The sequence below is a fragment of the Pseudorca crassidens genome, chromosome 13 (genome assembly GCF_039906515.1).
Source record: "Pseudorca crassidens isolate mPseCra1 chromosome 13, mPseCra1.hap1, whole genome shotgun sequence".
NCBI classification, from domain to species: domain Eukaryota; kingdom Metazoa; phylum Chordata; class Mammalia; order Artiodactyla; family Delphinidae; genus Pseudorca; species Pseudorca crassidens.
In genome coordinates, this window is record NC_090308.1 from 21,183,081 (window position 1) to 21,204,222 (window position 21,142).

The 21,142-nt window shown below is 40.3% G+C and overlaps 2 protein-coding genes across 5 annotated transcripts in view; one reads left to right on the forward strand and one right to left on the reverse strand.

Moving 5' to 3' along the window:
* The window catches only part of ADAT2 (adenosine deaminase tRNA specific 2), a 107,689-nt gene extending 99,451 nt beyond the window's left edge, over positions 1-8,238 (forward strand). For 3 of the 4 annotated variants that reach the window (XR_010933645.1, XR_010933644.1, XR_010933646.1), the window contains one exon: positions 6,489-8,238. The gene's annotated coding sequence lies outside the window, so the exon portion shown is untranslated. The remainder of the gene's footprint in view (positions 1-6,488) is intronic. The other variant, XR_010933647.1, reaches the window with a different exon arrangement.
* Positions 8,239-9,363: 1,125 nt separating this feature from the next.
* The window catches only part of AIG1 (androgen induced 1), a 233,841-nt gene continuing 222,062 nt past the window's right edge, over positions 9,364-21,142 (reverse strand). The window contains exons 5-6 of the mRNA XM_067701908.1: positions 16,132-16,295; positions 9,364-9,594 (exon numbers count right to left, since the gene is read on the reverse strand). Coding sequence (XP_067558009.1) covers positions 9,557-9,594; positions 16,132-16,295 — 202 coding nt within the window. The 3' untranslated portion in view covers positions 9,364-9,556. The remainder of the gene's footprint in view (positions 9,595-16,131; positions 16,296-21,142) is intronic.

Sequence of the window (21,142 nt, forward strand, 5' to 3'; positions counted from 1 at the left end):
TGTATTGTTTTATTTTTGCTTTAAACTTTCATTATCTTTTAAAGAGATAATAACATGAGAAAATGACATATATTTACTCACAAATTTGCTATTTTTAATATTCTTCATTCTGTGTGGACAGCCAAGATCCCATCTGGTTTCATTTGCCTTCTGCCCGTACTGCAGGTGTAGTGCTGATGAAAGATTCTCTCAACTTTAGTATGTCTCAAAAAAAATCTCTATTTTGCCTTAATTTTGGAAATACATTTCTCTGGGTATGTAACTTTAGGTTCACTGTTATTTTCTCTCAGCACGTTAACGATGTCATTACATTTCTTTGAACTGGATAATTTCATAGAGAAGAAATCTATGATTCTTATTTTTATCCCTTTCTATGTAATCTGTCTTTTTTCTACGGACAGTTTTAAGATTTCCTCTTTATGACTTGCTTTCAGTAACATGATTATTATTTCTCTTGATGTGATTTTCTTTGTTTTTATCCTGCATGGGATCTGTTGAGCTCAGATTTGTGGATTTATAGTTTTCAACAAATTTGGAAAATTTTCTGCCATTATTTATTCAAATATTATTTTCTGCCTCCTCCCCTTCTCTTCTTTTTAAAAATAGGACTCCAGTTATATATATATAGTTCCACAAGTCACTGAGACTGTGTTCATTTTCTTCCTCCAGTCTTTCTATTCTCTGTGCTTCAGGATGGATAATTTCTATTGCAATGTTTTCACATTCACAGATCCTTTTTCCCCTACATTCTCTAATCTTCTGTCAATCCCATTCAGTGTATTTTTTATACATAAAGTTTTGTTTGCATTTTTAACATCTTCCTTTTTTTCTCCCAGTCATGTCAACTTTCCCTCTGTCTTCTTGACCTATGGACTACATTTATAATAGTCGCTTTAATGTCCTTGTCAGGTAATTTCATCTCTTATCAATTCTGAGTCTGTTTCTATTGACTGACTTTTCCCTTGGTTTGGGGTCAAGTTCTCCTGCATCTTGCGTGTCTAGAAATTTTGGTTGGATGCCAGGCATGATAAATTTGGTCTTGAGTGTTGGATTTTTGTTTTGTTTTGTTCTTCCTTAAAGGGTAGTGTTCTCTTTTCTCTCAGGCAGTTAGTTTCTGAAGATCAGTTTAATAATTTTGAAGCTACTTTTAATGCTTTGAAGAGTGGGACTTGAGTAACATTTACTCAAGAACAGTGACTCATACCTGACCCTTCATGCCCTTTCTGTTCAATGAGGTCTCTTTACTCTGGCTGGTGGGAACACGAATTATTCCTGGCCTTAAATGGGCTCTTGGATTTATTCAGTTTATAGACCCTCAGCAATTGTTCTTTTCCTCAAACTGTAGAGCTTCATCCTACTCATGTGAAGACTGATATTCAGCCAAAGACTAGAAGGAACTCTATGCAGATTTCTGGAGCCCCTTCTCTTCAGAGCTCCCTTACGTTCCAGGACTCTCTCCACAAATTCTACCGCCTCAGGATCTCTGAACTCTGGGCTCCTTAACTCAGTGAGACCCTCCGGGCTTTGTTTGAGATTCCCTTCCCAGTGCTATGATCTGGGAATCGCCTCTAGGCAGAAAGCCAAGGCGATTAAAGGGCACACATAGTTAATTCTCTTTCTTCAGGGACCATAGTCTTCAGCAGCTCTGTTGACCAATGTCTGAAAATTAGTTCTTTTATTATATTTTAACAATGTGTTCTAGTTTACAGTGTGGGAGAGGTAATTCCAGACGTTATCACTTCTTCATGGCTGGAAGCAGAAATCCCCTAGACACAATATACTTTCTTCCAACTTTGCCTTAATATTCTGCTTTGAGTGCAGAATACGTGCTGCAAATTGCCAGGTTCTATCACAAATGCAAACTCTATTTATTACTGGGCTTCCGCCCCTCATCCCTACCACCCTCAGTTCTCAGAAACTTTTACCCAGACTTTCAACTAGACTTTTGAAATCAATATAGGGACTTCCTAAATTATAATTTAACTAGTGCCAAGATTATAGTCTCCAGTTGAGCCAATTTAAGTGGAAAACTCACTTCTTAGAGGTACAGTCTTTTAGGGGATCTGTCTTTGGAAAACCATTTTGTAATATAAAAATTCCAAAATTACTGGTAACCATACTACAGAATTTATATATGTAAAAGGAGTGGTAAAATGGTGATGAAGGACATTTGACTTCCCTGGAACTGCCAACCAGAATTATGGTTCAGGATAAAACTTGCCAAGTGTCTCACCTTTTCAGTTCAGACAACTGCCTTCTTGATGCCAGTCCCACATTGTGAGATGTGCTAATGGAAGGCCTCCAGCAGAACCAGTTTCTTAAACCCCACTACTTTGGTCTTTATAGAATAAAGAACACAGTGGGGACAAGGGTATTAGACTTCTGAAAGAAGGTTCATGACGTATTAACAATGCCTTTTCCTTCCTTCCTTCCTTGCTGGAGAGCCTGGGAGACAGAAAGCAGGGAGATTTCTATTTGTTCCACCCTCTTCTGTTGAAATCTGTGTTGCCCCAGTTCCCTCCACCCTCAGTAAGAGCTGTGGGGTTGGGGGTAGGGTTGTGTGCCATGGAGCTGACAGAGCATTTGATGCTGCTGCTGGAGCTGCGAGAGAGGGTGCTCCAGAGCAGCCTGGGTACCCACCCTTGGCTTGGCAAGGATGGAGGAGTGCCTGTCAGAGAAGGTAGCTGGGGCTGGACAGAAGCAGAGACCTTGGGGTGGATTGCTTGTTGCCTTGGAAATAGGGGAGCAGAGGACAGGGGAACTGTGCGAGGGTGGACCCTCGTGGAGCTCCCTAAAGAGCTGACAGTTTCATCCCCACTCTAAAGCCAGAGTCAACACTAGTTTCCAGCCCCTTGGTGTCTGACTGAGAGGCAGAGAAGGGAGTTGCCAGCTCTGATGTCATTTTCTCTATAAGCAGAAATCCCTCCCTTTTTCCCCAGGCACAGGGAGGAGAGAGGGGGGATGGGGAAGTTTTGACAGTTTGGATTTCAAAAAGCACAGGATGAAATATTAAACCTGAATGGGATGAAGAAATAAGGTGTCTGGCTCAGGTGGGATGTAGGGTTGAGGGCCCAGAACATTTAGCGCTGCCTGATAATGAATGAATTCCATTCTTGCAAATATCTATGTTTAGATTGTTCTTTCAAACTTATTAATATGCTTGTGCATGTATGTAAAACTGGAGATAGCAGTATAAAACTCTTACGTTGTGTTTGATTTTACATGCTTGCAAATTCCCTTGAGACAATATTGCTGCATGGGTTGATTTGACTGGGGCTTTGAAATGTGTATTTTCAATAAAGCTTGGACATAAGATGGCTACCTCTCTTCCTGGCAAATCTCCCTGTAGCTAACATAGGCATTTGTTATTACTCCAAAATCCTTCGAATTGTACTTGAAATTAGAGTTATCTGTCTCAAAAATTTTCATTGCTTAGTTGATGAGGAGGCAAAGCATCCAAGTGTCTTTGGAAGTTTCCATGGGGACTTCTTCAATGACCCTCAGCACTTCCATTTCAATAGATCAGACTCTGAGTGACTTTGACAGGCTTTCAGCACTGGGTAATTGGTTTGGCTTAGTGAAGGACAGCAGTGTTGGTCACTCAATGATTAGAAAGTCACAAATATGAGTTAGATATTACCGTGTGGCTATTACTCTGTGTGTAGAGGTGTGTGTGTGTGTGTGTGTGTGTGTGTGTGTGTTTAGCATAGCACAAGTCTAGCCCACATAAACATATAAAAATGCTTAATGATAACATATGTTTCTTATTGCTGCTGTAAAAAATTATCAAAACTTAGTGGCTTAAAACTCAAATTTATTACCTAACAGTTCTGGAGGTCAGAAGTCCAAAAGTCAAGGTGCTAATAAGGGCAGTATTGAGGCTCCGGGGGAGAGTCTGTTTCCTTGCCTTTTTGAGCCTCTAGAGGCTACCTGCAATCTTCGGCTTGTGGCCTCTTCCTTGTGTCACTCCAACTTCTGTTACCATGGTCACATGTCTTGTAATCACTGTGAGTCTCCTGCTCCCTCCTACAGGGACCTTTGTAATTATGCTGGATACACTGGATAATCCAGGGTAACCGTCACGTCTCAAAATCTTTACCTCAATTCTATGTCAAAGTCCCTTTTGCCATGAAAGGTAAGATATTCAAAGGCTCTGGCGATTAGAGGATGTGGACATCTTTGGGGGATGTTACTACCATGTCAAATTAACTAAAAAAGCAAAAAATCATATGATCTCATGCACCTGTAAAACGTTAAATTCCAACAACTGTTATGATCATGACTTCCTATCTGTCTATTGCCCTCATTTCCCTGTCTGCAACCTTATTGAGACTGCCAATCTCTGGACCATTTTACTACGTCCCAATGTTGGTCCTCTGTCTTTCCTCCTCAGTTCCTTCTAGACCCCATGGTTCATCCTTCCAACCATCCTTGCCAATGCCCTTGGCTCACACCTGCTTGTTCTTTTGTGACACCTACTTTCAACTTCTTTATGATGCCTGGTTTGTTGAAGTCTCTTGGAGGAAATCCCCAAATGGTCCTTGTTATCACCAAGGTAAATTCATGATCTTTGAGGGCCCTCAGTGTGGGCTTGACAGCTTTCTATATTTTCATAGTCTAGGCCACTCTTTTAGGGTATGTTATAGACTCCAACTCCATTCTCTGTTCTCTCACTCTCTTCAGACCATTCTTTGAGGAAAAAATTGCAGCCATCAAAGCCACCAAAAAGAAGTCCATGAACTTTGCCCTTTGTCCTGCAAACTCACTTCCAAGGACTTTTGTCTCTTTCCTCTTTTCTGTGACAGTGGGAGAGGTGTTTCCTCCTAAGGCTAACCCAGAATAGTCACAAACCAGGAATATCCACAATTGATTCACATTCCCCTCGCAGACTGTGTTCTACAGGTCTAAGTTCTGCTTTCAAAATGGCATTCTGGGGCTTCCCTGGTGGCGCAGTGGTTGAGAGTCTGCCTGCCGATGCAGGGGACGCGGGTTCGTGCCCCGGTCAGGGAGGGTCCCACACGCCGCGGAGCGGCTGTGCCCGTGAGCCATGGCCGCCGGGCCTGTGCGTCCGGAGCCTGTGCTCCACAGCGGGAGAGGCCACAGCAGTGAAAGGCCCGCATACCACAAAAAAAAAAAAAAAAAAAAAAAAAAATGGCATTCTGTGGGATTCCCTGGTGGCCCAGTGGTTTGGACTCTGCACTTCCACCACAGGGGGCATAGATTCAATCCCTGGTCAGGGAACTAAGATCCTGTATGCCTCGGGGTGTGGTCAGAAGAAAAAAAAAAAGGCATTCTGTAATTGCTAGCTCTACTTCTTTACCATCCACTAATGTCAATGACTCCTCAATTCTCTGGAATCTAGATTCTATCCCTACAACTTCACTGAATTGGCACCTGACCCACATACAGAAAAATCCAAAGTCAAGTTCATTATCAAACCCATCCCAGGCTAATTCTCCTCCAGGTTTCTTATTTAAGGAACTAGTGCTCTCATTAGCTTGACTGCATCCTAGATGGTATTCTCTCAATTACCCTACAGTATAGCAGCTACAAGACCTGAAGATTCAATTTCTTAATATACGTTATATTCAATTTCCTCATATATATTATAATAGTCAATTTCCTAATACCTATATTATACATAAACTATACATATTATATATAATATATACATACTTTTCCCATATCTCTATTATAGGACCAGATGTTCATCTATATTTTCTTATATTTTTTATACTTTTTTTTTTACATTTCATTATTTAATCTATCTGAAATTTTATGTGTGTACGTTTTGCGTGTGTGTGTGTTTTAAGGGAGGAATCTAGCTTTTTCTTTCTTTACCAAATTTGTTGTAGCACCTTTCAATCATTTAGTATGCCATTGCTGATTTGAAATGCTATCTTTATTATTTACTAAATGTATATATATTCTAGGACCTGTTTCTGGGTTTGCTTTCTATTTTATTGATTTTTCTCTCTATTCTTGAGCCATACCACACTATTTTAGTTATTGCATTTTATAATATGTTTTAATAGCACAAGTATGCTTGAATTATGTGTCATTTTCAAGATTTTTCAGCTGTTTTTACCTGTTTCTTCTGTTAAATGAAGAAAAAAACTTTAGCAATTTTAGAATGGAGTTATATAGTACTTATAAATTATTTGGAGGAAGAAATAACCTCTTTAAGAATGGAGTCTTCTTTTCCAGAATTTAGGATATTTTTCCATTTTTATTTGTCTTTTTAAAAAGTCCCTCAGGAGAAAAATATACATCATTTGGTCATGAAAAATTGTCATTTTATTATAGTATTAGATTTAGGTTGCTGGTATTTTATCTATGATAAGCAAAATTTTGGTTTTATTTTGAGGGGTATATTAAGTCTGAAAAATAATTTGAGAAGCTTTTCATTGTTCTGCACCTTTGGTACAATTTCTTGTTAAATGCTTGCCTGTTAATTTGCATTAGTTAATTATTACTTCTTGTTCCAGAAGTGGATCTAGAAGCACATTCCTCCTCCTCTCCCCTCCTCAAGAATGTGGATGATGGAGTCGTCTTTACACTTGCACGTAGAGAAAAGGGTAAAGCGTGAACGTCCTTTTGAGCACCGGTGGGGTTAAGCCAGAGGTTCCAAGCCAGAGGGAGAAACCGCAGGTCATTTTTTCCTCACCCCTCGTTGATTATAGAGCAAGTAGTAGAGTCATCCCAATGGATTCTGCTCCAGGACAAGCCTGGAGCTTCTGTGAAGGGTCAGTGGGTGCATTGGCAGCACCTGGGCTGGGTAGGCATGTCTTAGCACATTCCCTGTCCCTGGCGAGACAGCCCTGGGTGTCCTGCCAGAAGTGTGGCCAGAGTTCAGGGCCTGGAGTTCCCAAAGCAAAGATGACCCACCATAGGAAAACCAAACCAAACCCCAAATCTGATCGTATGATCTTATTTCAAACCTAGCAGTGATGTATAAATCCAACGTGCTGCAGTATAAGTGAGTTGAATCAGCCTTAGGTCTAAAGCCCCACAGGTGTCAACTCCTTTAGGTGTTGGTTTGGTGGCAAAAAGTAGAAAAGTGTTATTTGCTAAAGAAGAGGGGTAGGAACAGGGCTCCAGATGAACCGTCCCAGAAAGTCTTTAAAAATATTCCATTCCTTGAGGTTTCTTCATTCTGAGAGTCAACTGGAGAAATAATTTCCTTTTAAGTGGTGGTTTTTCTTCTTTCCTGCCTTTTTTTGTTTTAAACACATTTAATTTTCTGTTAATAATATCAATTCTATAGTTACATAAAACTTTTTTTTTAAAACATAGACCTTTCTCACTTCAGGTCAAAATATAACTTATTTGATGCTAGATGTAACACACAAACATCTCAGAAAAATAAGCAACACTGTCACGGACATCTTTATCTGGTTTCTGACCTTAAAAGGGAATGCCTTTGGTATTTGAGATGACTATTTCTTCTCATGATATGAGATATTTTTATATTACTAACGGTATTATCAAAAATAAATGTTAAAATTTCTCAAATGCCTTAGAGCAACTGTGAAGAGAATCATGTGATTTTTTTCTTTGTGAACTATTGAGGCAATGTTTTTAACAAAAATCCTAGTATTAAGCCAGCCTTGAATTTTTAGAATAACGCTTACTTTTGAAAAATGATTTCTATAGCGTTGGGTTTATGTTGGTGATATTTTAGCTAAAGCAAGTAAAAAAGTTCTTTTTTTGCATGTTGCCTTTGTTTTGAGGGTTTTATTAACTTTGAAAAATAATTTGGGAAGTGTTTCATCATTCTGTAATCTTGGAACAGTTTAATAAACATGAGAATTGTTACTTGAAAGTTTTCAAGAACTTGCTCATAAAATACTCTGGACCCAACTCCTTTTTTGGAGCTAGTTAATTGAACATTAAAAAAAAATGGCTTTCCACAGGGAGATCAGCTCGGAGCTTTGTGACCACCTAGAGGGGTAGGATTGGGAGGGTGGGAGAGAGATGCAAGCGGGAGGAGATATGAGGATATATGTTTATGTATAGCTGATTCACTTTGTTATACAGCAGAAACTAACACATCCTTGTAAAGCAATTATACTCCAATAAAGATGTTAAAAAAAATGGCTTTCACGAATATCAGTCTATTACAGCTTTCTAATTCTTACTGAATCCATTTTCCTTGAATTTCATTGGCTTCTAAGAATTTGTTGTCATAGAGCTATAAGACATATTTTTATAATTAAAAATTTGTTTACATCTGTGCTTGTATTGCCAAGTGGTTTGTGTTTCTCTCTTTTCAGTTAATATATCAGTAGTTTCATATTTTAATGCTATTTGTATAGATGAGATACTGCATTTATTAATCAATTTATTTATCAATTCTGCTGTTTTTTTTTCTTGCCACCTTACTTAATTTCTGCTTTTATTTTTATTTGCTCCTTCCTTATACTTCTCTAAGATTTTTTTTTTTTTTTTTGCGGTACGCGGGCCTCTCACTGTTGTGGCCTCTCCCGTTGTGGAGCACAGGCTCCGGACACGCAGGCTCAGCGGCCCTGGCTCACGGGCCTAGCCACTCTGCTGCATGTGGGATTTTCCCGGACCGGGGCACGAACCCGTGTCCCCTGCATCAGCAGGCGGACTCTCAACCACTGTGCCACCAGGGAAGCCCTAAGATTTATTTTTAATGTGTTTTCTACTACCTATTTGGCATTAGTATTATTTAAAAATCATTATGGTCAAAGACTTTGTAAGTTAGCTTTTCTTTTCAACAAAATTATTCTTTTTGGATTTATCAAAAAGATACATATTTTTAAAATAAAAAAATTGCAAGAACCAGGCTCAGTAAACCCATTTTCAACAGGTAATAGAAAAAAATAAGAAAGGAAACACCAGTGTTGTTAGGGGTTTGAGATGCACCATGCAGGCATTAGGCTAGGGGTTGCTTGCTCTTTATTAAAGTTATAGTTTGCATCTAGGAAATATTTCACAAAATTAAATCATGAGATCAAAATACACTCAGGGTTTTAACTAAATCAATGCAATTATTACTAATATTGCCTTGTTTGAGACAACTGTGACGTTATCGCAATAGGGAACATCCATCTCGTTTCCTCCAGGCTTACGCTTACATTCTTCAGCCTCCTGTAAGGACTAAATAAATACGTGAATGCTAGGTTTCACATCTGCTCCTTTGACTTTCACATATTTCTCAACAAGAAACACAATAGGATTCTATTCTTCCTTGATTAAGTGGAATTACAATTGCAAAAATTAAAATCCAATGATCAATTTTAGTTTTAAACATTAGAAGAAGTAAAAAAAAGAAAAAAGATGTTATTATCAATAATGAATTTGGAAAGAATTCTTTAAAACACAACTGAGGGCAAGTTATTTTGGAAATATCTGTATTTTATTCTTACATATATATTTCTGCATAAAAGGTGTTCCCTCTCTCTGGGGCAGGGAGGTGAAGGCGGATTCCACTGGTTTCTTTCAGGCTTCCTCTCCTGCATTACCAATGCCCGGGGGTAATGAGTCTTCATTGGTGGCTACATCCTGCTCTTCCGTTTAGACTTAAATCTCATTCCAATTTAGGCTTCTCTTTCTCTTCTTCCATACCTAGAAATACAGGCAAAGTTCTTTATTTGGACATCAGATTAAACTAGGAGCAGGTTTGCCAAAGCTGCTTTAAAAGAACTCGCATCTCTCCACACTTCTCCCCACCCACCCTGCATGCCCATCCCTTTTCTCCTCGCTAAGAAGAAAAGTCATTTACAACTTTCTCCAGAAACTTCCTCAGTGACCTCCCTCCCTACCCTTCCCCCCAAATCAGGACATAACTTCTCTGAGACACACCCAGCTCTTAAGGCCTCTGGGAGTGAGGGACGCAAGTTAGTTCTTGACTCGTTGAGTTTGCACAGAAATCCCAACCGGACTGCCTTGTAACCAGCTTCTAGCAACAGGAGGTGTGGAGCTGATGAGTTTCAAAGAGCCCTCATTTATTTTTATTTTACTCCTGTCCCTTCCCAAGGCAAGGACTCTGGATTTTCAAAAGCAAAGCTTTTTTATTTGTTTTGTTTTGTTTTTAAGGCCCATAGAGAGCTTATTAGCCACAAGAACTATTTATTTCCAGACCCACGTGTACTTAAACTCAAGTTTTCCCTCTGTTCTACCCAGGCCTGGTAGAACTGTTTTTCTTCCTGAAAGACTCATACGTACCGGACCGGTAAGACCTTGCCTGTTGTCTGTAATGAATAGTTAGTGATATTTCATTTTCCCGGAGATGAAAATATTTAAGTCATTCTCATAAATTAAAGTTAAATCTGGCAAATGCCCCCCACTTCTTTTTTCTTTTGCTTCTATTTAAACACCCTTCTCCTAACACCAAATTCTCAGAGCCTTTTGCTGGAATAAAAGAACCCCAGATACTGCATTGCAGGTTTTGTTGGTATTCTCTTATAAGTTGCAAATTCTCTGAAGGTAGAGCCCTTAACTGTTTTGTTCCTGATTATATCCCAAGCACCTAACACAGTGTCTGTCTGAGAGTAGGAGTTCAATTAATCTTTATGGAATAAATTAATAAACGGTGAACATAGAGAAGGCCATAGAGAACTAGTGGTAAAGCAGTAGAATGAAACATGGAGGCTCGTCACGATAGGGCTTAGAGTAGGAGAGACACCCCCGCGCCTTCCCCCAGCTCCCAGCTCCTAGCACCATGTGTTTGTGTGATCAGGGTGGTAGCAGCGGAGCGCGGGTAACATTCTCAGAACAGGTGTCCTTAGACAGTCTTTTAGGTTTGGTTTTCATGACTAAGGAACTGGCTGAGATCTATAACACTTTTTCCAAAGTACTTCTCGGAAATCATGTTAAGGAAAACTTCACATTGAAGAGCAAGGACGTCTGAAGGGAGGAGGAATAGGGTTGAGGGGGAGAAGGCAGGACATGGCTTAGTTGTTGGGTAACCAAGGCAAAGGCGGAAAAACACAACATAGATTCTGTTCAAACAGCAACACATGACTTGGGTCCCAGCTCCGTCCCATGTTCCCTCTCCTGTGGAGAAGCTAATAACTGCTTGCTTTTCTTTTCAAAGTCTCTTTTCTCCTAAGTGTTCTCCTGCAGATGGGTTGAGTTGGCAGCAATAGTGGAATCTTAGTGGGGGTGGAGAACAGGGGGTGTTCATTGACCCAGACAGGGAAAATGGCTCCCCACCTACTTTAGTCTGGCAGCTTTGAGGTGGAGGGAAAAAATTAGACAGCTGTAAATAATATTTGGAAGAACCAGAGGTATAATTTCCACACCACTAGCAGAAAGAAACCTGTCACAAAGCTGAGGCACGATGCTCTTTCAGGAACGTAGAGGAAGAGCTGATTGACCCTCAGGGAGTCGGTCACGTGTGGTTCCCCCATGCTGGGAGAGGGGCTGCAGGGCAGCGCTGGAACCCTGGAGGCCTGTGTGGGACATGAGCTGGATGCGGGGCTGGGGGAGAACAGAGGCGGAGGTTTCTGTCACATGGGCGTGGCTCCGACCTCCTCTCCCTTCTGCTCTTTTACCTGCTTTCTCCGCCCTCACCCCAACCTTTCACTTTTGGACACTTGCATTTCTCCTCGTTTGAAATTTGACTTTAATAAGACTGGTCACCCCAGTTGGACACACTGGAATTAGAATAAATTTTTAGCTTAAGCACAGAATATTTCAGCAATTATAGGCTGAACTGTGTCTCCCTCAAATTCATGCGTTGAAGTCCTGATGCCCAGGACCTCAGAATGTGAGAGAAGGCCAAGGGTGTGTCTGCACAACCATGTGCTAAAGAGATGAGGCATGTGGATCATGGGTCCAAGGGACCGTCTAGGTAGAAGCCAGGGAGGACCTGTGGGGGACCTCTCATCTGATGATGTGGGACCCCACGAATTACATGGGAGAATTCTGTACCAGCAGAAACACTGCCAGCCTGGACTGAAAGAGACAGAGACAGGTTGAAATAAAGGAAGAAGGAATCTGAAGGTGGCTCAGCGGCTGGCTGCTCCTTGGCCCCCGAGGGCGGCCACCCAGCGCCTAGAGTGCAGGGCCACACCCCCCTTCCTGATGAGACCTGAGGGTATGGCATTCAGCCAAAGAGGATTAGTCTCAAGCCTTCAACTCGGAATTTGTCCTGCTGGCTTTCAAACTTGGTTGAGAACTGTGACCCTTTTCTCCCTATGGTTCTTTTTTTGGGAAAGGGGAATGTATGTTCTATGCCTGTTCCACCACTGGTTTTGGAAGTGATACATTTCTGTCTGGTTTCACAGGTTCACAACTGGAGAGCAATTTTGCTTCAGGACGAATCATACCCCGGGTCTTAACCCATACCTGATTTAGATGATATTTAAGATGAGATTTTGGACATAAAAGTTGATGCTGGAAATACTTTGGGGGTTGTTGGGAATGTACTTTGCATGAATGAAGGACATGAATTTTGCGGGGCAGAGGTAGAATGTTATGGGCTGAATTGTGTCTCTTCAAACATAACCCCTCTTACCTCAGAATGTGATTGTATTTGGGGATAGGGTCTTTTCCAAGTTAAAATTAGGGTGAGCCCTAATCAAATATGGCTGATGTCTTTACAAAAAGGGGAAGTTTGGAGGTAGCCTCACGTATAGGGGAGCATGCCATGTAAACATGAAGACGGTCATCTACAAACCAAGGAGAGAGGCCTGGGACAGATCTCTCCCTCACAGTCCTCAGAAGCAACCAACCCTGCCAACCCCCCCGATTTTGGACTTCAGGCCTCCAGAACTGTGGGACATTACATTTCTATTGTTGAAGCTATTTAGTGGTCCTTTGTTGTAGCTTCCCTAGCAAACCAATGTAACATCCACAAAACCACCTTGAGTTACTTTCTTTTCTTTTCTTCCATTTATTTTTTTAAAAAATATTTATTTATTTTGGCTGCGTTGGGTCTTCGTTGCTGTGTGCGGGCTTTCTCTAGTTGTGGCGAGTGGGAGCTACTCTTCATTGCGGTGCGTGGGCTTCTCATTGCGGTGGCTTCTCTTGTTGCAGAGCATGAGCTCTAGGTGTGTGGGCTTCAGTAGTTGCAGCACGTGGGCTCAGTAGTTGTGGCACGTGGGCTCTAGGGCACACAGGCTCAGTAGTTCTGGCTCGTGGGCTCTAGAGTGCAGGCTCGGTAGTTGCGGCTCACGGGCTTATTTGCTCCGTGGCATGTGGGATCTTCCTGGACCAGGGCTTAAACCTGTGTCCCCTGCATTGGCAGGCGGATTCTTAACCACTGCACCACCAGGGAAGTCTGAGTTACTTTCTTTTAAAAAGAGCAAATGCTTCATTGTTAATTTAGCCTATTTTAAGGGCTTTTTGTTCATAGTTCCTATCAGGCTGATATGTTTTGTTATTTTATAAGCTAGATCCATGATTCTGAGTAAAATTTCTGAGCTCTCATGTGTCTGGGTTTCCAATGGTGATGTTTTACTAGAAATAACAGAGGATTGAACATCAGTCAGAAGGCGTTGACTTTGCAACCACTTATTTTGGTGGGTCACTTATTGCTGGGCCTCAGCTGCCTCTTAGTAAAAAGAAAAATTGGCATAGATGGTTTCTAATCTAATTTTTGATTCTAAGATTCTGTAATAATGTGATTTTTTATTTTGAAGTTGAAGCCAACATAACCAAAGGAAGGAAACTGAGCCATTAAAAATCTGTAACGATGGATCCAAGGAAGGGGGCTCAAATGTGGTATTCCTGCTCCTTGGGGGGTTTTATTTGGGGTGTAATAAATGTACTCAGGATTGTAATACTGTACTTGATTGTAACCAGTTCCTTCTAATACACACACACACACATGCACATACAGAAACGACTGCTTTTAATCAACAGTTTCAAACTCAACTACCTACAGAACCAAGCCACTGTAAGGGAGCAAAATGGCCTGGTGAGAACTAGGGAAAATTAAAGGGCCATCTAACGGGGGCAACTGATAGTTCTAATCCATTGTTGCCAGAAGAGGATAGTGGGCTTGGTGTTGCCAGATGTTAAAATACTTGATTAGCTGAGAAATCTGGCCTCTATGTGAAATCTCCCAATTTTTAAATGTTGGTTCAGGGGGCTTCCCTGGTGGTGGAGTGGTTGAGAATCTGCCTGCTAACGCAGGGGACACGGGTTCGTGCCCTGGTCTGGGAAGATCCCACATGCTGCAGAGCAACTAGGCCCGTGAGCCGCAACTACTGAGTCTGCGCGTCTGGAGCCTGTGCTCCGCAACAAGAGAGGCCGCGATAGTGCGAGGCCCGCGCACCACAATGAAGAGTGGCCCCCGCTTGCCGCAACTAGAGAAAGCCATCGCACAGAAAGACCCAACACAGCCAAAAATAAATAAATAAATAGACTTGTGTTAAAAAAAAAAAAAATGTTGGTTCAAAAACAAAAATCCTATGTAGGCCTAACAAAACTTTTTGGCAGGTAAAATTTGGAGGAGGCCATCAGTTTGCAATCACTCTCATAAACAGAAAAAATGCACTTGACACAAAACATCTGCCTCTGGGGAATTAACTGGATGGTTCCATGTAGATAAAATTAATCTCTACATCTGAAATGAGTTACAAAATGTTAGTCAACTTTAACTCATGTTATTAAGAGAATGGCACAGATTAAATTGGACAGATCATTAAAAAAAAAACCAACGAAAACCTTAGCTTCACTATTCATTTTTAATGTCTAACTTAAACCTGCTAAAAAGTAATATTCTATTAATCTAGACTGGATCTTTTCTCTCCTGGTTTTCAGGCAATCTTCTCTTAGAAGTAGTAGAACATAATGAACGTTGGAATCGAGCTAATCAAGGGGAAACAGGAGTCATAAGGACTTCCTGAATAACATAGATTGGACACATTAGCTTAAATTTAAATATGGCCTTTCTCCCAAGAAACTGAGAAAAGTTTGTATTTTGTTTTGAAAATATTTTTGTAAATTAACTAAATATTTTTATAAGTTATCTAATAGAGAAAGATTACAATTCCCATTGAACATAGAAGAAAATTATTAAAAGACTAATTTCTGGTCCCCCAAGCTGTAGCCTGAATTGGTAAAATATTTAACACTTTTTCTAATAGACCACTGCCTAAAATCAAGCCAGTTACTGAGAAAGGAAACCCTCAAATTCCTCTGGGCCACTTAACATTGGCTAACACCTTGATGCATCCAGTCCTAGAAGATCCATGCACAGAACAAGTCCAGTTCAACAACATGCAATGACTGTGTTTTATTTGTCTAATTAGATCAACTTCCTGGCATAGTATTTGGCACAAAGTAGGGTGCTCAATGTTTGTGAATTACCGATCATTTGCAGGTGATGTCTACAATGTTGTGACTGTATCGGAGGCGATACCCAGAGCTCTCTAAAATCCCCAGACCATCTTGCCTTTGGATGTAGTTTCATGCAGCACTCAAATCACTACATATCCGTGCTGTCGTTTTTTCCACCTTCCCATTTTTATGTTATCTGACATACACTTTGGATAAGTTTTGTTTTGCACTGCTGGGGTAAGATTACGTGCCTTGCCAAGATGGAGGCTCTGCCATAAATAGAAACAAAATGGAAATCAAATCATAGGTTAAGAGAGTTTTTGGAGCAATGAAGTATTACCCTTTACTGCCCGTCCCTCTTTGCCACCTTCAAGTCTTGAATGTGACAGTCGCTGCTTCATCACACTTGCCAGAGGTATTCTGTGCTGCTGAGAGTTCTGGCAGAGTGGTGGCAAGCCCTCTTGCAAGCTGCTGCCCCCACGCGAAGGATGATGTAAGAAGTGGAGATTTGGGTGATTTCTAATGAGACTGTTTGGTTACATTTAATCATTTGTCTATTTCACCCGGGGGTCCCTTTAGCTACGGCAGTGTTTTGTTAATCAGAGTGAACTTCCTAAATTTTTATTTTCTGCTAACACTACATTTCTCCCTATAAAATTTTATAGACATGCTTCTTTTGTCTTAGATTTGGATGTTTTACTAGCTAATATGACAAAGTGAGTAATAAACCTTTCAGGTAACTGCCAGCAGTTATAAAAATGAAACTCTTCATAAGGGATCCTGTGCTACAGTGGAATTTTCCATCCGTCTCTGCACACACTCTTTTAGGCAGCAATTCTTTTGTTTTATGCTCCCCCAAACAATACTTACTTCTCTGTGTATCCCAGATATAGCTGTTCAGAATTTCTCCCAGCAGGTACAAAAAGTTCATTAAGATGGTTGTAGACCCAAAGAAGAGGATTCTGGCTCCTGGGCCAATGTGTTCCAGGAAAGGGTACACCCACATCCCCGTTACATGATGCACCCAACACACCCTGCAGTGGAATCCGAAAGGAGACAGAGACAGGAGTTACTCTCATGTCAGATTTTAAAGCTGCTGATATAACAAATACAGACCCCCTACTACAAACATCCTTCAGCAATGCCAGTCGCCGTTTGCTTCTGATACTCCGCAACATCCCAGGTGTCTGTCAGCTGATAAACGGATGAGCAGAATGTTGTATACACATACAATGGAATAATATTCAGCCATAAAGAGGAACGAAATTTTGATACATGCTACAACATGGATGAACCTTGAAAACTTAATGCTAAGTGAAATAGGCCAGACACAGAAGGACAAATATTATATGACTCTATTTATATAAGATACTAGAATACCAAGAATACTTCATAGAGATGAAATGTATAATAGAGGTTACCAGGGCCTGGGGGGAGTGGGGAATAGGGAATGATTATATATGGTACAGAGCTTAAGTTGGGGATAATGATAATATTTTGGGTATAGATAGTGATGATGCTTATATAACAACGTGAATGGATTCAATGACACTCAATTGTACCCTTATAAATGCTTAAAGTGATAAATATTATGTTGTGCTATGCATATTTTATGACAATAAAACATTTCCATGGGGTGGAAATTAGGAAAAAAATATCTAAAAATTTCCTTGGTGGAGGGAGTCAATAATGAAAGAAAGATTGAGAAACACTGCTGTAGAGGGGAGAGGCACTCATTAAGCCCATCCAGGTCACCTTGACTAATTGTCCAAACTAAAAGATTTTTACCAAAAGAGGAAGCCAAGCTAGTCACAATTAAAAACAAAAACCAAAAAAACTGAAGCATTTGTGAGAATCAACAGAAGTTAAGTTGAACTACCCTAAAGGATTCTGATGCATCATATTTTGTTTGTCCGTATGTTACAGGCAGTTTTATTTTCCTAATCTTGTCCTAATCTTGTCTTGTAAGGAGGTGTTGTGCACCCATCAAAGGGCTTATTAATTTCTATGGAGATAATATGCAATATACCCAAAATGTAATATCACAGAGCTGTAAATGATTTTGCAAACCAACGTATAAAATTATAATCTGACTCACTGTAAACTGTTTCCTCAATTAGGCAAATTAGGAGTAGTTCTAATTATGAATGCTAGTTATATTTTTACACTTGTTCCTGGCTTTCTACTTTTGTTCTACTTGAACGAAACTTTCCTTGGCAGCTTTTGGTAACGTCTCTGATGCCAGGCCGCTATTCCTCAGAAGTTGTTTGCAATGCACTTTTGGTCTGTATGGAATCATCTTATAATACTGAATAGATATAACAACCATAGCCACATCCCATCTATCTGTAGAGGACTCCTAAATTCATATCTCCAGCCTGATCTCCAGAGTTCCATACTCAATTGTCCACTGCACATCTCCGCTTGGAGGATGCATCTCCAAGCTAACGTTTCCATGATGTACTCACCATTCCTGCATCCTAATTCCTGCATATCTGCCCCCTTCCTCTGTCATCCAAAAGCAAACATATGTCTCCCACATCCTTCCCTTCTTAAATCAATGACTACTACCTTACTCCAGCAATTGCTTGAGCCAGAAAATATAGGGTCATTTTTGACATTTTTTCTCAAAATCCACATCCAATCAATCCATCCTTAGATCTTATTGGCTCTACTTTCCAAATATACTCCAAATATCTACTTCTCACCATTGCCACCACTGCCATCTGGGCTCAAACCATCATCACCTCTCACCGGCACCACTGCAATCTCTTCTTGACTCAGTTTTCTCCTTGCTACAGTTTATGTTATAGCCCATTCTCACTGCAGCATCCAGGCTGCTCTGAATTAAAGTCAGGTCTTGCCACTACTTTGCTCCAAGTAGCTTTTCTCTCTCAACTGAGTATAAGCAAGAGTCCCTAGATGGTTCTTCAAGGCCCTGCCTAAGCAGGCTGGGCAATTTTCTGACTTTTCTCCTACTAATCTCCCCCCTCACTCACTCCACTCCAGCCACAGTGACTTCCTGCTCTTCCTTGAGCACACAAAACATGCTGTATTTGTTCCTGTGCCCAGAACATTACTTCTTATTCCCATCTCCCCCAGTTTTCCCAGGGCTCCCTTGTGTCTTTTAGGTTTTCCTCTATGTCCTTTGTCAGCAAACCTTTTCTGTAAAGGACCAGTTAGTAAATATTCTCAGTTTTGCAGGCCTTACTGTCCCTGTCACAACTCTCAGCTCTGCCATTGCAGTGTAAAAGCAGCTGTAGACTGTATGTAAACAAATGATATGGTTGTGTTCCAATAAAACTTTATTTATAGACATTGAAATTTGAATTTCATATAATTTTCACATGTCTTGAAATATTCATCTTCTTTTGATTTTTTCCAATCATTAAATAATGTAAAAATCATTCTTAGCTGGGTCATAAAAGAACAAAAAAAAACAGACGGTGGGTGGACTGGATATGGCCCACTGGCTGTAGTTTGCTGCTCCCTAATTTAAGTAGTTCTTTGTATGATGGCCAACAGGCACATGAAGAGGTGCTCAACATCACTAATCAGGGAAATGCAAGTCAAACCCACAAAGAGATATCATCTCATACTTGGTCAGAATGGCTATCCTCAAAAAGACAAGAAATAATAAGTGTTGGTGAAGATGTAACGAAAAGGGAACCGTAATATACGTTGGTGGGAATGTAAGTTGGTGCAGCCACTATGGAAAACAGTATGGCAGTTCCACAAGAAATTAAAAATAGAACTACAATATGATCCAGCAATTCCACTCCTGGAATTATACCTGAAAAAAATGAAAACACTAATTCATAAAGATATATTCACTCCAATGTCCATAGTGGCATTATTTGCAGTAGCCAAGATATGAAAACTATCTTAAGTGTTCATCAACAGATGAATGGATAAAGATGTGGTATATATACACAATGAAAAATTACTCAGCCATAAAAAAAATGAAATTTTGCCATTGCAACAACATGGGTGGACCTGGAGAGAATTATGCTTAGTGAAATAAATTAGAGAAAGACAAATACTGCATGTTATCACTTATATGTGAAATCTAAAAAATACAACAAATGAGTTAATATAATAAAACAGAAACAGACTCACAGATACAGAGAATGAACTAGTGGTTACCAGAAGGGAGAAGTGTGAGGGGAGGGGCAAGATAGGTGAAGGGGATTAAGAGGTACAAACTACTAGGTACAAAATAAGCTACAAGGATGTAATGTACAACACAGGGAATATAGCCACTATTTTATAATAATTTTATATGGAGAATAATCTATAAAAATATCAAATCACTACGTCATACATCTGAAACTAATATGATATTGTAAGTCAACTATACTTCAATTTAAAAAAGTAGTTCTTTTTATTTCACAAAGGACCTTCATGCACATTATCTTACTTAGTCTTCTCAGCAATCCCAGATATAGCATGTCATCCTCATTCTACTGAGGTAAAAATCAGAGTTTATAGAGTATAGTCAGAATATGTCAGAACTGACAATGGAAATGTAAAATTCTCAGGTTAGGGAAGTGGATAGCTATTCTGAGTATGTAATCCCCCTTAACTTATTCAAGCACCCTATGAAGTATGATTATCCCCATTTCACAGATAAAGAAACTGAGACTAAAGAACTTGTCTTTAAAAATGGCAAAGCTGGGAAAGGAATGCACACCTGATTTCTTTTCTCCTGCATGGACTTGTTTCTTTACATGAGGCATTTAATATTGTCTCCAAAAACAAAGAGAAGGTTTTCTTTTCTTTTCTTTTTTTTTAAGTTGTTTTGACTTAGTAAGTCATCATACCATCTCAGATATAGAAGTCCTGTTATGTGGGGTTTCACCTGGATTGGTGTGAGTGATGCACCCACTTGTCTTAACAGGTTGTGTGCTTTCACAATGTGTTTGCTTGATATAATCAGTGATCAATTTTCTGCACAAAAATGACTCACGGCCTTGCTCGTCTATTTGTGGAGAGTTCTCAGTTCTTGGTTGACTTTCAACTTCGATCTCATTCTAAGACCTTCTCATCTTAGTGCCCAAACAGCTTATGCTTAAGGTAATGATGTCAATTTAAATTTTAGTCTAAAAAAACTGATAACCATAGTGTGTGTGCATGTGCATACCTATATATGCATATGCTATGGTACTACGAGACTTCCGGGGTTGACTATGTTATTAAGTGTACCTCCAATTTCATTCACTTGAATGTGCAATTAAGAATGAAATTTATTGGGCCTCCCTGGTGGCGCAGTGGTTGAGAGTCCGCTTGCCGATCCAGGGGACACGGGTTCGTGCCCCGGTCTGGGAGGATCCCACATGCCGCGGAGCGGCGGGGCCCGTGAGCCATGGCCGCTGAGCCTGCGTGTCCGGAGCCTGTGCTCCGCAACGGGAGAGGCCACAGCAGTGAGAGGGCCACATACCGCAAAAAAAAAAAAAAAAAAAAAAAAGAATGAAATTTATTAACGCCTCCTGTCTGAGTTGTGCTGCACACTAGGGATACAGAAGCAAATGAGGCAAGGGTGATTCTTGTTCTCACGCAGTACAGTCTAACGAGGAATACAGATACTCACAGAGAAAACACAAGTGTAGTAAGAATTAGGGTAAGTGTAGGAGTGTCATGGGGGCACAGGGATCATTCTCTGCTTTTTTGTGAACCTTACACTTACCATTAGGCTTTCTTTCTCTTGTGTATTCACCTTCCTTTCAAACCAGTTTTTTCACAGCTGATGAATATGCTCAAATGCTTCTCATTCAAACACAATCAAAAAGTTTCCATCAACTTCACAAATACTGCTCTATATGTCTCCTTCTCTTCAAAGACAAACTTCTCCAGTGAGTCTGCACTCACTGATTGCTGGTCT